The 15639-nt window shown below is 37.0% G+C and overlaps 2 protein-coding genes across 4 annotated transcripts; one reads left to right on the forward strand and one right to left on the reverse strand.

The window, feature by feature from the left end:
• Nucleotides 1–894: 894 nt before the first annotated feature.
• Nucleotides 895–8631, forward strand: LOC139119756 (alpha-tocopherol transfer protein-like). 3 transcript variants are annotated; one of them, XM_070683644.1, is made up of 6 exons: nt 895–1205; nt 2955–3061; nt 3199–3579; nt 4961–5154; nt 7119–7229; nt 7714–8631. In XM_070683644.1, the coding sequence occupies exons 3-6, from the start codon at nt 3204–3206 to the stop codon at nt 7969–7971; spliced, it is 939 nt and encodes a 312-aa protein (XP_070539745.1). In that variant the 5' UTR covers nt 895–1205; nt 2955–3061; nt 3199–3203; the 3' UTR covers nt 7972–8631. The 3 variants fall into 3 exon arrangements, with proteins under 3 accessions (XP_070539745.1, XP_070539743.1, XP_070539744.1); XM_070683642.1 differs by lacking the exon at nt 2955–3061 and having other exon boundaries at nt 1051–1205; XM_070683643.1 differs by lacking the exons at nt 895–1205; nt 2955–3061 and adding an exon at nt 2284–2480.
• LOC139119757 (pseudouridylate synthase TRUB1-like) lies at nt 8592–15376 on the reverse strand. Its single transcript, XM_070683645.1, has 7 exons — nt 15144–15376; nt 14181–14326; nt 13569–13650; nt 13011–13083; nt 11796–11935; nt 10860–10916; nt 8592–10243 (listed from the first exon to the last, which is right to left on the reverse strand). Exons 1-7 carry the CDS (start codon nt 15370–15372, stop codon nt 10089–10091), a joined length of 882 nt encoding a protein of 293 aa, XP_070539746.1. The 5' UTR covers nt 15373–15376; the 3' UTR covers nt 8592–10088.
• Between the last annotated feature and the right edge of the window lie 263 nt (nt 15377–15639).

The following is a 15639-nucleotide window of genomic DNA, read 5'->3' on the forward strand; positions in this document are numbered from 1 at the left end:
AAGAATAAGGTCATTGTCGCTGGTAAAAGAGCGTACAAGAAGTGTATACTTAGAAATTTTCCGGTTGACTTTTCCAGTGCATTGCACTGGAGAGCATTGTACATAGACCTGATGGTCATGTACAGGTCGCATTGCCTTATGGCGACAGCCAGTCTTCATGGAAGTAGGGAGCTGATTAATTGCCACTACCTTTAGATTGATATTTTAAGCATCCCTGTACAAATGAGTCTCAAATATATGAAGACATTGGTGGGTTGCCGACAAATAGACCGAAATATCCGTCGCTTGAGGGCGCTCTCTACGCTCCCCACCCTCTTGGGGGCGTAGAGAGCGCCCTCGAGCGACGGATCTTCCAGTCTAGCCGACCAAATGGTGAAGATAAACAATCATATTCTTTATCAAAAGGGCAAGAGAAGCACTTCTTGAATTAACGGTTCTTGAATTTCTTGTCATTAAAACAATAGCTTGATATTTTACCTTGAAATTTCGGCATGGTGATACTATCACTTATAGCTTCCAAAATGGCTTCTATTTTGAGTCTTTTGTGAAAGTTCAAGAAAATTGAAATATTAAAATAGCGTTGAATGGGCTAACACTATACTTTGCACTGTTTGCTAGCTTTCCTCTACGGTAATACAGTCACTTTGGGTGAAAAGGTCGATGTGTTCCCACACATAACTGTAATGACTGATGTGTCGCTTCACAATTCCTTGAAGCGGGTATGGTCCTTCTTTTCACGATCATTTCCGCCGTACACATAGCGACAGGCGTGAACGATTTACTCGTAAATTTCACGAGAAGTTGTTTTGGATTACTCTTTCATGCATGCCGAAAGTGGAACGTGGGCTGTTACAGATCATTGCGTTAGAAAGTTCAGCAAGAGATCCAGGTGTGTTCCAGTACTTATTCTTTCTAAAATGACGTCTCTTTCAATGAAACCCAAGAAAATTGGTCCGTTCAGAATTTATATAAAGTAGATGAAGTAGATTGTTAGGTAATCACCGGACAGCGACCACCTAGACAAGTGTTTGAAAATTGATGACTCGACAGTTTTCCACATTCCAAAATCACCTGGTCCAGTGATCATGACAACCATTTCAACGACTGTAATTGGTTAGTTATTATCCAAGAGTGGATTATACATTACTTCCATTGCAGAAAACACGTGTCGTTGCTGGAGTTGAGCTTGATCTAAATCTTTCCTGGTAAGTTGTCTTGAAATTATCTTCAAATTTTAAAATGAACGCGAAAGTTTCAGGAAGGCTTGAGGTTTGTTTTGTACGTGGCAGCTGATTTGCAGTGAACTTAAATATACCGGCTCAATCGGCATCATCGATAGCTAAAGGCAAGCCAACTCACACCCTCTGCACATCCAACGCTTGCTGGTAGGTGTAAACCCTAGGTCACGATAGCACACTTATAACCAAGCTTTCAAATTATGGAAGCAAGGTCACCAATGGAAATTTTAAACTCAAGAAAATTACGTTTTGCTGTCTGGCCTTCCACGTTACTATAAATTTCACCCCAAACGGCGCCTTCATGGTCGAATATTGTATTTGTTGAAGGTCAAAAAGGGGCAAGGTCGGTCGACATATTTACCAATATGAGTAGCCATCTATGTTGTTCAACATTTTGGCAGAAAGGTCAATAAAATCACACCTCTACTTACAATTAGAATTAATATGACACCCTATGTCATCATGTCAGGTATACACGATTTAATCAGTGTCATATTAATACCATGTTTCACGTTGTGCTAAAACAAAGTGCATTGCACTTTTGTGACGCACAATACCGCGGAGTTAACTATGTACATGTATTTTAAACCTGAACTATCGTAACACATTTACTTTAACTCATACTAATTCTAAGGATCTGATTTTTATATACATAAAAGCGGCAAAACATACTGAATTAGCGATTTTACCCTGCGAATAAAACAAAAATTAACAGCGCCAATGACTGGTAATCAGGAAATACACAGATTGAAGGGTTTATGCAGCTCACATTAACAGAACGTGCAGCGATGCACAGCGGTGCCAAGTAACGCCTGAAATTATTGTAGTAAACGTGTTTGCCCGGTGTTCGGCACTGTCGTCGCCATATCGCAAACAATATTGCTATACTTAGAAAATGTCAACATGTTTGAGTTTTGAGATCACAATCAAATGTTCGCGTTCCCTTGTTCCACCAACGAGTGATGACTCATCGAGGTACTGGTCTTTATAATAATTTCATGGTTAAACATTGTGAAATCTCGCCTTCTCTTGCGTCATTTCCAAGAGATGATGTAACATTTCAGTGTTCAATTCACGTGAACAAGGGATGTCTGTGAGTGTGTCGGAGCATAGACCTTAAAAAGACCCTACGGTTGTCGGATCTACGCTCTTCAAAAAGGTTATCATAGTACACCTCTACTATCGGCAAGTGGTCATTCGTATACAAAGGTTTCCCTCACAATTAGGTCACTGTGTCCGCAGGTAAGAGCAGAACTACAGCTTGAATAAAAATGCAGAACTACGCTATGTCATTAAATTGGGACATGTCATACCGATTTCCTTCTGTGTTCTGAGGGTATGACGTCACCAAACTTCGACCGGTATGACGTCAGTCACATTGATGTTGGGGTATGACGTCACCAAACTTCGACCGGTATGACGTCAGTCACATTGATGTTGTTTTAAAATGCAATTTACCCCGCACATTAGTGTTCATGCCCGGTGAGAAATTTCGCCCTACATTTTGACAATCGCAAGAATGAATTCAATGAAAGTACCAAACATAGTTGTATCTTCTCTTTTTCTCTAAAATACTGCTACCGGAAAAAGATAAGTAGACTTTGAAGCCAAAGAGTTGCGTTAAGATAAAAAACTCATTTACAGCAGTAGTTGTGTTTTTGTATCTAATCGATCGCTATTATAGAGGTTAACAAACTGTCATAATTGTATTAGTAGAATTAACACTTCTATGAAGATCTGACCATGGAAGGTCGATGCACATCCCATTAACGCTTTTCAACGGTCGTTAAATTATGGATATACCATACGCATATTGTCCAAAGGTAATCAATAATTTTCTGTGGTAATATTTGTAAGAAATGAAAGCCCTCCACCGTTCAGTAATTGCATGTACATGACTTTAGCGATTAAACTCCAGCTAATCTTTTGATAATCAAGCCATACCATTATATCTTGCCAGGAAACATGACGGAAAACAGCACATTGCCGTATAAATGCACGATGAGTGAAGCCACTCTCGAGAAAGCCAAGCGTGAAGTGAACGAAGATCCTGGCACCAGACAACAGAAACTCAACGAGCTGCGAGATCTGTTCAAAACCAGGCCAGACATCAACTTCCGCTTAGATGACGCCTTCTTACTGAGGTTCCTGCGAAACAAGAAGTTCGATGTCGATAGGGCTTTCAAAATGCTTATTCATTATTACAAAGTAAGAAAAGATTTCCCGGATATGTTTGACAACTATGTGCCATCGTCTGTTAAAAAGATTTTTGAGTTGAATACACAAATGGTGTGCCCTGGAACAGACAAAGAAGGACGAGTTATCTTGGTCGGAAAGATTGGTAAGTTTGGAAACATTTTACAATGACTTCGAGGCGAAATTAAGAAAGTACGTGCCTGGACATTGAAAGATTTAAACTAAGTCTTTCACCTAAACTTTCCGTGAAGAATCTTTAAACCTTTTCGAAATCAAGAATAAAAGTCAAGAGTCACCGTTTAAATTTGATATCAGAAATCAGGCACTTTATTTGTTTGCCGTCTGTGTGCTGGTAGGTTTTCAGAGAAAATTAAGATAATAAACATAATATTAACACTATAACAAACAAAGGCATTATTTTTCCAAAAGAAACTAAATAAATTTGAGTTTCTGTTAATACACTTGTGTTTTTGTCTGTTTGGGTTTTTTTCCCTGGCTGGCTGGTAGGTTTTAAAAGTCTAAGGACAGCAAACAAATAATTTTCTTGAAATGGCCCTACCAAATGTTTACCTATATTTGAAGTTCGAAATGGTCGATATCCCTGTTTTACATGTAACTGAATGGGGAAATTTAAATTTTCCGTTTTCACAAAAATAAGCCCATGACACGTTTGTTTCCTCCATTAGATTCAAAATGAACCCAACAAGTAGTATATCAAAACGTCTAAATATCTGTCCTCAAGGCATATACTACCTTAAAAAGTGAAAGAAAGGTGTATCTGGCTCCGTAAAATCATTTGGAACCAGGGCTTCTCGATATATTCGTCATGTCTGTTTTTGTTAGTGACGTTAAAGCTGTTTTAACATGTCTTCTTCTTCAAAATACAAATATCCGCTAAAAATCTATGAGTTATGTTCCCTGTGATAATTATTGTCATCAATCCAAACAAGTCCCATTACCAACTTAGATTGTTGTTAAGATAATTAATTACACACGCATGATCGCCAGCAAACGCACGGACCACAATCTAACTGCCAGGAGAAGTGGTAGCCTAAGTTCCTATGATAAAACGTGTAAAATGAGGAAAAATCTTTTTTTTTTCAAAGTATCCACCAGCGCCACTGCACGCAATAGAAACAAAATATAAAACATAGACTTATGATTAAGTTTCACAGGTATTTGAATATCTCATTGTCAAAGTTCGCGCAGAGTTCTGAAGTAACATGGCCACATGTGCATGATACAGCGGGTATATTATTAGTATTTTCAAGATTAGTGAACGATCAAGTAGCCTTTTGTCGTTACTGTCTATAAATTAAAATCAATGTTTACTTAATCAGAACTATCTACAGATATTTTTATAATAACGATGTGAGAGTGTATTTAAAATTCCACATCTTCACTTCTGAGTAAACTTTCACGACTTATTTTACACCGATTCAAATATAATCTAGTATTTTTCGTAGAAGTAACTTAAAGTAACTTTGTTTCTGCGCATGAAATTCACATTTAAGTTCCATGTACAGGAGATTGGGATCCGGAAAAATATGCGCTTATGGACGGCATCAAGGCTCAGTTGCTGTTGCTTGAAACCCTGTTGGCGGACGAAGAAGTTCAAGTTCACGGCATGGTGTTCGTTGCAGACTATGCTGGACTCAACAAAAAACATATGAAGTTCATGAGCCCGATGGTGATGAAGAAAATGAACGACGTATACATGGTAAGGAGGCGTTCTCAAGACCTAAACCATGAATTGCGAATTGCCTTCTTCAATTTATTTTCTCAGCATCCCTAGCAGTGGTACAAAGGAGGAAAATCTAAACTTTACAGAGAACTGTAACTTGCCTGCGCTCTTTTCATTCGGTCAAAAAGAACACTTCCATCGTGTACGAAGCATGCAGATATATCAAAATCAACATTTGGAAACGTTCGAAGGAGGCTATGGAGTTACTGTTCACTATAAGTTGACCAAGGCTTCGACAGATTTCATCATAAACCCTTAACAAGCGACCTAGCGGCCGATATAGCTCCGCTGTGTTTATGTAGAGAATAACTATTTTTTACACATGTTGATGAGGAAGGTGGATATCTTTGAAAGCTCAATGCAGAGGCCAGAAAAAAGTGGCTAAAATAAGCTGCAAAAATACACAATTGAAGATTTCATCATACTTTGAATATATCACATCGGATCATACCTAAGAACATGTCAACCAAAGCTATCTGATGAGTAGTTTTTTGAGAATAAAATTTTCTGACCAAAAATGGCAACAATTGCCCCAAAAAATGAAATTGCAGATTTCATGTTTACACATGTTTTGACCAAAAATGGGAAAAATTGCCCCAAAAAATCAAAATTGCAGATTTCATCATTATTTTTTAATAAATGTCATTTAGTTCATCTGTAGAAACCTGTATACCAAATTTCAAAGCTATCGGATGAGTAGTTTTGGAAATACACGTTTTGACCAAAAATGGCAAAAATTGCCCCCAAAATACAAAATTACAGATTTCATCAGAAATTCATTATATATCCCTGAACTCATCTGTAGAAACCTGTATACCAAATTTCAAAGCTATCAGACCAGTAATTTTTGAGAAACACATTTTTTGACCAAAAATGGCAAAAATTGCCCCAAAATTACAAAATTGCAGATTTCATCATAATTTCAACAAATATCATTAAGGTGGTCTGTAAAAACCTCTATACCAAATTGCAAAGCTATCAGATGAGTAGTTTTGGAAATACACATTTTTTGACCAAAAATGGCAAAAATTGCCCCAAAAATACAAAATTGCAGATTTCATCACAATTTCAATAAATATCATGTAGTTTATCTGTAGGAACCTATATAACGAATTTCAAAGCTATCAGATAAATAGTTTTGGAAATACACATTTTTTGACCAAAAATGGCAAAAATTGCCCCAAAAATACAAAATTTCAGATTTCATCAGAAATTCAATATATATTACTCAGTTCATCTATAGAAACGTGTATTCCAAATTTCAAACTATTAGACCAGTTCTTTTTGAGAAATACATTTTTGACCAAAAATGGCAAAAATTGCCTTAAAATGCAAATTTGCATATTTCTGCACAATTTGAACAAATCTGAAATAGATCATCCCTAGGGACATATGTACCAAATATCAAAGCTATCTGACTGGTAGTTTTGAAGAAGAAGATTTTTAAAGATTTTTTTACCAAAAATGACAAAAATTGCCTTAAAAATACAAATATGTAAATTTCACAACGATTTGAATAAATCTGACTGAAGTCACCCTAAGTAAACTGCATATCAAATTTCAAAACAATCGGACAAGCGGTTTCAGAGAAGAAGATTTTTTTACCAAAAACACCAAAAATTGCCCCAAAAATACAAATATGCAAATTTCACCACGATTTGAACAAACTTAAGTGTGGTCACCCCAAGTGAACTGCATATAAAATTTCAAAGCAATTGGACTTGCAGTTTCAGAGGAGAAGGTAATTGTTGACGGACGACGACGACGACGACGGACGACGGACGACGGAAAATCAACCTATTTGATAAGCTCCGCGTCGCTGACAGCGGAGCTAAAAAGCTCTATGATTTCACTTTTTCACAAAAATAATGACGTTAACGATAACTTTGCATTGTTTAAAATATCTCTTCGCGACTTTAAGATCTCTTATTGTCTTCCAGAATGCAATGCCGATACGCTTCAAGGCCATGCACTACGTCCGCCAACCTGAGCTGTTCTCTACCCTGTTTGCCCTCTTCAAACCGCTGCTCACGGAAAAGATGAAAAAGCGGGTAGGCATGTGTGTGCTTATGTTGAGACAAAGAGAGAGAGAGAGAGAGAGAGAGAGAGAGAGAGAGAGAGAGAGAGGCACACCCTCCGACAGTTATTGGTCTATTGTAATCTAGTGAAAAGCGTCACTTTTACGAGATCCTGTTGTTTGTGCAAGATAAAAACATCATGCGTTCTGTGTGTACCAGATATCGAAATGGCCAGGTAAAGTGAAACCAGCTGTACTTCGTAAGGCGGAAACATTGCAGTAGCTAATTGGGTCGCACTTTACAGATATCATTCCCTTATATGCCCAGACAAATACCACAAATTGTGACAGGTAGCAATCGCCTCAAATGTCAGAAAATGTTTCCTATGACAATTGAAACGCACAAATCTACATCAAATAGAAAGAGATTATTTAGACAAAGGGATGTGGCCACTTAAATTTTAATTTTTATCCTTTACTTCCCGTTTAAAAGCAGAATTTTGTGATTTCTCCAACAGTTGAATTTCCATGGTGATGAATATGGTACCCTTCACGAACACGTTCCGTCAGCCTTGTTGCCGACCGAGCTGGGAGGTCAATTACCAGGATATGACAACAGCGTATGGATGGAGAAAGTGCTTGCCGCGGAAGAGGAATTCGTCTACAACAACCAGTTCGGTTTCCTAAAATCTGACGATATTTTAGGCAAGGAAGGGTCCTCTGTTGATCCGACCACGGGACTGACAGGGACTTTCAAGAAACTTGACGTCATTTAGAATTGAAAGAAATGGTTTACGGAAATGCAGAAAAGTTGAAGAAATTATATCGCTAAGAATATAAATTATCAATACTTTATGGAGTATTTTAAGTAATACCACTTAGAGGAAATTTCATATACTTCGCTAGTACATGTACATTGCGAAAAACTTTCCCTTTTTCATGATCAAAAGTAAAAATCAGGGATTAGGTCCTACAGTGAAAATTGTTTAATAAGGGAAGTCAATCATATCAAATCGAATGGTAACCTAAACTTTAAATATACTAAAAAAACACATTGGCCACCAGTCTGTTCTGGTATTGTTACTAACATATTCATAAAAATGTCAATACTAAGGGTAGATGCTAGAAGAATCTGGAGATAGGAGAGTCTGAATGTCTGCCAAGAAACTCCTCATTATTATCCGTACTATGTACCTGAATTAGTAAACTCTGGGAGATTACCAGAATAATCCATTCCGTGTACATTGACATTTTCCTGCACTCAATAGCCAGACTTAGCAATGCAAGGAGTGTACTCTCCACTTTGTCCATCAGTGATCATACTCAATGATTGATGACAAAAAGCATTCCCATCCCTTCACTGAGAATACTACATGTATATTACTGCAACAACATATTAAATGTGAATTAAAAGAATTTTACTGTATGAACCAGAACTCTTGACAAATATCTTTTTTCCATTATCATCAATTATGTTATGGCATCGAAAACTGTTGTTCACAATAGAAAAATTTTATGTCAATAATCTATGACCACAAGTCCAGGCAAATATCAGTGGACAAAATTGGGAAAAGCAAGTGAAGACACATAGGGATTGTGATATAACACAGTCTTTTCTCAAACCTGATTTTCCCCCTCACTTCTTAAAAATGATGCCCTGTTTATATCAAACATGCTGTATATTTTGCATAGTCAAACATAGCCTTGTAGAAAATATCACATGGTTTACCACCAGATGTAATTTTACAGTACAAATTTGTACTATCAGTCAGCCATAGTGTACTACCAGTGATCACAATGCAGTACTCAGAAATCACACACACAGCGCCACCATGCATGGCTAAGTGTCATATTGTACCTATGTCTCATGCTGCCATTGACAGTTATGTCATACTATGTGTTGTATCTGATATTTGACAGTACACATCTGGTGATGCTTTTTACTAGTGTCTTATATGGTACATTTTGTACTACCAGCCTAAAATGATGAACAACGCTTCTCAAAGTATCCTACACCTTAAAGGGACAAAGTTGCTGTTTTTGATCTTTTTGTGGCATCAAGAAAACATGAAATACTTGCATAAAGTCACTAGGTCTACAAATGACGATGGTACATAATTGCAGCGGGGTGTCAAATTTTACCCTCTGCATGATTTGGTTGGTGATCTCTAGACAAAATGGATCTTCCTATTCTTACTTGCTTTGCTATTATAAATAAACATTGCTACAATATAAGAGAAAGCTGCTATAATTGCTACAATATAAGAGAAAGCTGCTATAATTGCTACAATATAAGAGAAAGCTGCTATAATTATCTATATGAAAGTCACTGCCAATTAAGATTTCATTACAAAAGCTTGCATATCATCCAAACTTTACATAATGTATGTTTAGCCATGCATGCTAACACTTGTGCACAGAACTGGATTTTTTGGTATAGACCATAAAATGTCCTTCACTGTTGCAAGCAGAATTGAGGTTGTGCACAGTTGACCAGTATTTCAGCATGTTTCAAGAAGTCAAACAACACAAACTATGTTTCATATCAAAAACAAAATTCATAAAAACTCAAAAAAGACAGACTTCATTGCCTTAATATGAATATCACAAGCTCAATCTAGCATTCAAGACTCTGAAAGATGAACTATCCATTATGTTTATGAGGCATTACATACAACATAAGACACATGACATGTGTGCTGCAATTATATTTCCTGATAAAAATGTTATAAAGGCTCTGTTCCTTGGTGCAACAATGGATGACCGATGAGGACTTTTTTAAAACCACACTTTTTCTGATCAATCCTTCAGATACGACAATAGCCGTATTGCTCATCCACAGCTTAAAAAGGAAAATGTAAAGTAAACTTTAATCCAATATAGGACTTGACAGCTACCTGTCAATGTCTTTCATATTGTGAAATATTTGCAAAGCGTGGGTGATTGTCTGCAGATTCCAGTCTTCCTCAAACAGAGCATGCTCAGATAGTGTGAATGGACCTTGCTGGGTTCTCTCCAGTGACACCATGTGTGCACATGTTCCCAAAGCTGAAAGAAATTAACAAGAAAGAACTTGTAAATGGAGTGAGCTTCATGATAAGCACAACAGGATAGATAAAATAATAAGAAAAATAAGAAAAATTGTCATGTTTTGATCTATTTCATTTGGAAACACATCATAGCTATTGAAACTATGATTCATCAGTACATTCTCATCATATTTTCATTATAAATTCTCTTTTAAGAGTTTTGTTTACCAAAATGTTGAAGTTATGACATGCAATACTGTTTCAGATGCTAGAAGCATGCAATCATGGCTGTATACTGTCATACAATTTACTTTGTAAGGAGTTCAGATTCTAAGCTGAATATTTATCACATTGGTCTCACAGCCATGATGAAAGACAAGACACTTGATCAAATGATTACATGCTTTTCCTTCACACATGATATGTGCTGGGCTTAAAGCGTGAATTTACCAACAACTGAAATGCACAATGGTAGAAAAATACAGGCAAGAATTTCGTTGTTAATTATCATCTAAAATCAGCATACACAATTTAATGAATAACAGCATAAGTTAGTTTTGACAAATTACACTCCCAATGTGCGATGACTGGGGAAATATAATGCAGTTTTTCTTCCTTAAAGGTTTATATATTACCTTTTCCAATGTCATGAATCAAACTCCTGATATAAACACCACCTCCACATTGAACATCTGGATAAGAATACAGAAGTATTTTAAATGTGTGAAACAGCCCGGAAGGTTTATCGCTAGAGGGCGCTATTTGTGTACCTCCATCTTTAATCAAAGGGTCTAGTTGGTCCCTGATCATTGAGAATGTATTTGAGTAATAAATCTTTCAGTAAATTCTTGAAGCAAAGAATAGAAACTCGATGAAACACAGAGGTATTTTACTTGAGCAAATTGAGTTGCAAACAAAATGTAAAATATCACCTGAAATTACATTTGTATCTGACCAAAACACCTGATATTTGCTTTGAAACATAAGCAAAGTGTACCTGATAGGTTATCTGTCCTATTGGGCTTAAAATACATCAATTGAGTTGACAGTAGGTACATGTTTGTGATTGCTGATATCATTTTCAACAAAAACAATAACTGAATTGAGGTACATAATATGTACTTCATACAAAGTTTGAAAACTGCTAAAACTTTCCTCAAGGAATTTTAACTAGTTTCTTGCACAATCAACGATAAAAATCAGGGATCGAAGAGTAAATTTGGGAATTGGAGTAAAGTGAGTTAATGCTGTGGGTGAAAATGAAAATTCCGATTTTCAGAAAATTCAACAGTAAAAACTTCATTTGCTTCATAGGCTACAAAGTGGGATCTACACAAGCAGCAGACAAGACGAATATATTGTAAAAATTTGGAAGTCTCAACATCTGTTCCCAAGGTCAGTTCTATTCTAAATCACAGATCTAAAGCTGGTCAGAATGCAGAATTGCCAGTTACAGAACAATGTTTTTTGCTTGTTCTATTCAATTTAATGAAAGCTGGAGTGGCAAAGAGACCTGGGGTGTCAGAGAAAATTTGCAAAACGTAAATGAAATAAATATACCATCTACATACCAATTTTGAAATGAGGCAAGTCATATTCAAGACACTGTATACCATGAATCTTTACATTCCTTGCTGGTTTGGCTTCCACTGGAATACCTTGTTGAACAAGGGATGACATTCTCTTCCCATTTACCTTCAGTGCAGAGTAACTGAAGAAAAAAGGAAATTAAACAAACAGTAACTCTTAACATTTGATGATTTTCTCACCATGTTTCGTTTTGTATGTCAATTGCAAGTTCTTGTTCTACTACTCACTGGCAGGATGCTGAAAGACCAACTATTTAGCTTGCTAACATAGTATCTATGCGATTAAAATGCATAACCTGGTATTGTCCATTTAAGTTTGAGTTATTGTATAGACCAGAATTCACTTGTTAACAATTACAATGAAGTCTACACATGTACAGGCTGAGTCAATAAACTGAATAATGCGTATCTTGATTTGCCCTTCTGTAGGAAAACAACAAATGGATGTTGACATTACACAGAGAGATTTATTACATGCCTCGATGTGAGTGAAAATCAGTGCATTGATTTGAATAGGAAACATCCGGGGAGGTAGCAGGCCGGTGAACGATGTACTGACCGGTTTCCATGGTTACCTGGTCCAGTGAAGCCCTTTGACATTTTCAACTTCAAAGTAGACACTTAACGCTAGATGTAAAATATCCATGCGTGCACTGCTATTTTGACTTTCGTTAAAATCTGTTTGATGCTGGTCAATAATGGTAAAATTGTTCGAAATTGCCCTGCATGTAACTAAATGTCATATGGCATTAACTGTGGAGAGGCATGTAATAAAAATATTATTGCCTGAATACATGGGTTTATGTGCCCTCGCAGCAGGAGACAATTTGCCCTCCTAGCGTCGGGCAAATTGTCCCCTGCTCTCGGGCACATAAAACCATGTATTCATATCATCAAAAGTTACTGCTAATTACCCTAGAAAGTTCAGTGAAAATCTACAGTGATAATCATATTGCACCGTTTCATTGAATAAATTTGAGCTGATCTGGAGAATGCAGACTGATATCACTTATGTGTGGGAAATCATGATCTCTGACCCTAAGGTTGGAGGTCATTGAGAGTTCACACAAGACTTCATTTTAAGGCTTCTGTTGTTTTCCTCGATCTGTGTTCACAGACAGAACAAAAAATTATCAATGGTGATTGTGGACCTGTTTACAGGTATTTGGGTAAATAGGTTAATGTTTATTTACTCACATTGGAGGAACCTGCATGATGTTTCCAGTGAACTTCTTCAAGATGTCCTCAAGAGCCTCCCTTGTAACATGACCTACATTAAACATGAAAAAAGAACAACATCACTCAGACTACAAGCTCATGACAAATATGTTATATCAAACAAGTGTATGAAAATATAATGACAACCTTTCACGTCAAAATAAGCTTCCATGAAAGCCACAGAATAGGTACCAGAGCTTACCTTGACTGGGGGTTTACACCATTGAAATGTCATGTAAAGGTAAAAGCTGATAAATTCTACCAAGGTTCTCTATTGATTTACCCATACCAGGGTTACGCCTTGGTACATCAATGGAGTCACAGTGCAGGACAACAGAATTTTCACTACAGTTGCCAAACCATGTATGTTCATATGATCATCTGCGAAAGGCTCTATCCTAAATTCACAGACTTGTTTGGATTCTTCAAGTCATCTTTTTGTACTTAGTCTCTTAAAAAGTGATCAGAACACTTCACATTTCAGCTTTGTAAGTTCACCAGTATAAAGCACTCTATATTGCATTTATTTATCCTTACTGTGAGGTAATTCTCCTGTAACTACACCACTGCTGTCATATGTGTTTGTTTCTTGTCCAAGACAGCCACTGCCAATGTATCTCTGGAATAAAGAAATGTCCTTATGATGGTGGCATAGAAATGTAGTTTTCAATACTGTCTGGTAGATGATACCTTCAAAAACTTGACTTTCTTACTGTTAGGCAGATAGATGTCATTACACAGGCAAATATGGCTTTCTTTTCCTTCTAGACATGCATGCAGAAGTTTTTTCATTGTTGTATCATTAGGTAGTACTAAGCATGTGCAAGATTTGTGGTTCCTTCAGTTTCTTGGTTGACACATTGGTTTGAAATATAAAGGGTATGTACATTAATAATGAAATGCATATACCAAAGTACAAAATTTCACACAATTTGTATGTCCATGTAAACATTATAGATGTATGGTCAGAGAAAGCCAATGTTTTGTCTAAAGAGTCATGGTAACCTGTAAGTGCATAAAACAGGGAAGTGTTACCTGGAAAGGCTACATTTGTTGTGGCTAAGGGAGGTAGATTCACTTTCATACTCATGAATTAATAAAACAGATTTGTTCATTATCAGTACTTTTGGATCAATGCTTGATATTTACCTTGTTTCCTTTCAAATACTTTCCAAGTTCCTTAGTTCCATTACCAATGCCAATCACCAAAACCCCGGATGCATGCTTGTCCAAAGTGCCCCCGTGACCTATCTTGACCTTTGACTTCCGACCTGACCTAAATCTTTCTCCAGTGTCTGTAAAGAGGACATTGACAGGATTAGAAGATGTTTGCAAGCTTGTGAGTGCAAAACTCCCCAAGTCTCAACAAGCATAGTTACTTCGGTTGTGTTCTGGTTTTCCATTTGTTTAACTTTAATCTTTACAGTGTTTCAATTGTCAAGAACCTCTCCTTAGTTATCTGTGATATCCTAAATCTTTGGAGTATCCTACTAAAACTAGGAAGAGGTCTCGGACCAGAGTTTCAAGGAAAAAAGGCAGTAAATTTTATCATCTTCCCAAGGTCATTCAGAGACCATTTATTAGATCTTTGAAAGGGTGTAGAAACTTAAAAAGTGCGGACTGAAAACTGACACAGCATATCTTTCTACTGGTTTTAAAAACATCCTCGTCACTGGAAATGACAGAAAATGGCAGAAAATGTATATAATTTTGACCATTCCTCCAAAGAAGTAATCGATGAATTTTCATTTTGCATGACCGTGAAACTAATTCATAGAGCTAGTATAGTCCGTGTCGTACAGTATCTGTCATGACCACAGTCAGTCAAGGACTGTGGTCATGTACTCAAACGGCGCATGATACTGAAACATCCACGAACAAACTGAGTCGTACGATCATGCCGACCAGTCGTGTAGCGGGCTCATTAACTAACGTAGGTTCATTTGTTCATTTAACTGTGGAGTTCAAACTTTCAGCTGGAAAGAAAATGCCCATTTTACGGGTGAGCATACGAAACGTTATACATATTTATAGTGAAATGACTGACTACAGCTACAAAACTTGAATGACAGATCATTCATGTCTTATTAAACCGGGCTTATACTCACTGACCTCTGCACAGACGCCGCTTCAGTTCTCTGATAACATCAGCTGATGTTGTGCCTGAGGGTTTTCTCACTGCAAAGAGACCGTTTAATTTGAGCAACTGGGATTCGACGGTGCCAGCCATGTGGTAGAGTGACAACACTGTTACAAAGTGCGACATCAACAGTGCATGGTGTACATACTGATGCAACATATGAGATGAGATGGCAACCGTCTGCTGACATATGTAGTGCATGACGGGAGGGGATCCCCGGCCTAACCTATTATTTGGTAGGTAAGGGCAGAACAATTTTGCTGCTATGGATGATTTTGCTGATATTTGTGTTTTCTTCATTAAGTTTAGTTACATGTAACATAATCGCGTCAAATTTGTATCGTAAGCTTGATATTTATCTGTACAGAAGACGTTGTAATGGAGGTATAAAGTAAGCTTGGCACGCTTTTGACCTCACGAAATGTTTTGGTACGTTCATGATCACGGTGGCGAATTTTTATCAGCGCC

This window comes from Ptychodera flava, chromosome 20, assembly GCF_041260155.1.
Source record: "Ptychodera flava strain L36383 chromosome 20, AS_Pfla_20210202, whole genome shotgun sequence".
Taxonomy (NCBI): Eukaryota; Metazoa; Hemichordata; class Enteropneusta; family Ptychoderidae; genus Ptychodera; species Ptychodera flava.

What these genes read in the sequence shown, in the direction of transcription:
- LOC139119756 (XM_070683644.1), top strand. Translation starts at nt 3,204, where the DNA reads ATGACGGAAAACAGCACATTGCCGTATAAATGCACGATGAGTGAAGCC. An exon ending in AAATGAACGACGTATACATG is followed by an intron (nt 5,155 to 7,118) that starts GTAAGGAGGCGT and finishes ATTGTCTTCCAG; the next exon opens with AATGCAATGCCGATACGCTT. An exon ending in CGGAAAAGATGAAAAAGCGG is followed by an intron (nt 7,230 to 7,713) that starts GTAGGCATGTGT and finishes TTTCTCCAACAG; the next exon opens with TTGAATTTCCATGGTGATGA.
- LOC139119757 (XM_070683645.1), bottom strand. Translation starts at nt 15,372, where the DNA reads ATGCACTACATATGTCAGCAGACGGTTGCCATCTCATCTCATATGTTG. An exon ending in GAAGCGGCGTCTGTGCAGAG is followed by an intron (nt 14,327 to 15,143) that starts GTCAGTGAGTAT and finishes TCCTCTTTACAG; the next exon opens with ACACTGGAGAAAGATTTAGG. An exon ending in AGTATTTGAAAGGAAACAAG is followed by an intron (nt 13,651 to 14,180) that starts GTAAATATCAAG and finishes TCTTTATTCCAG; the next exon opens with AGATACATTGGCAGTGGCTG.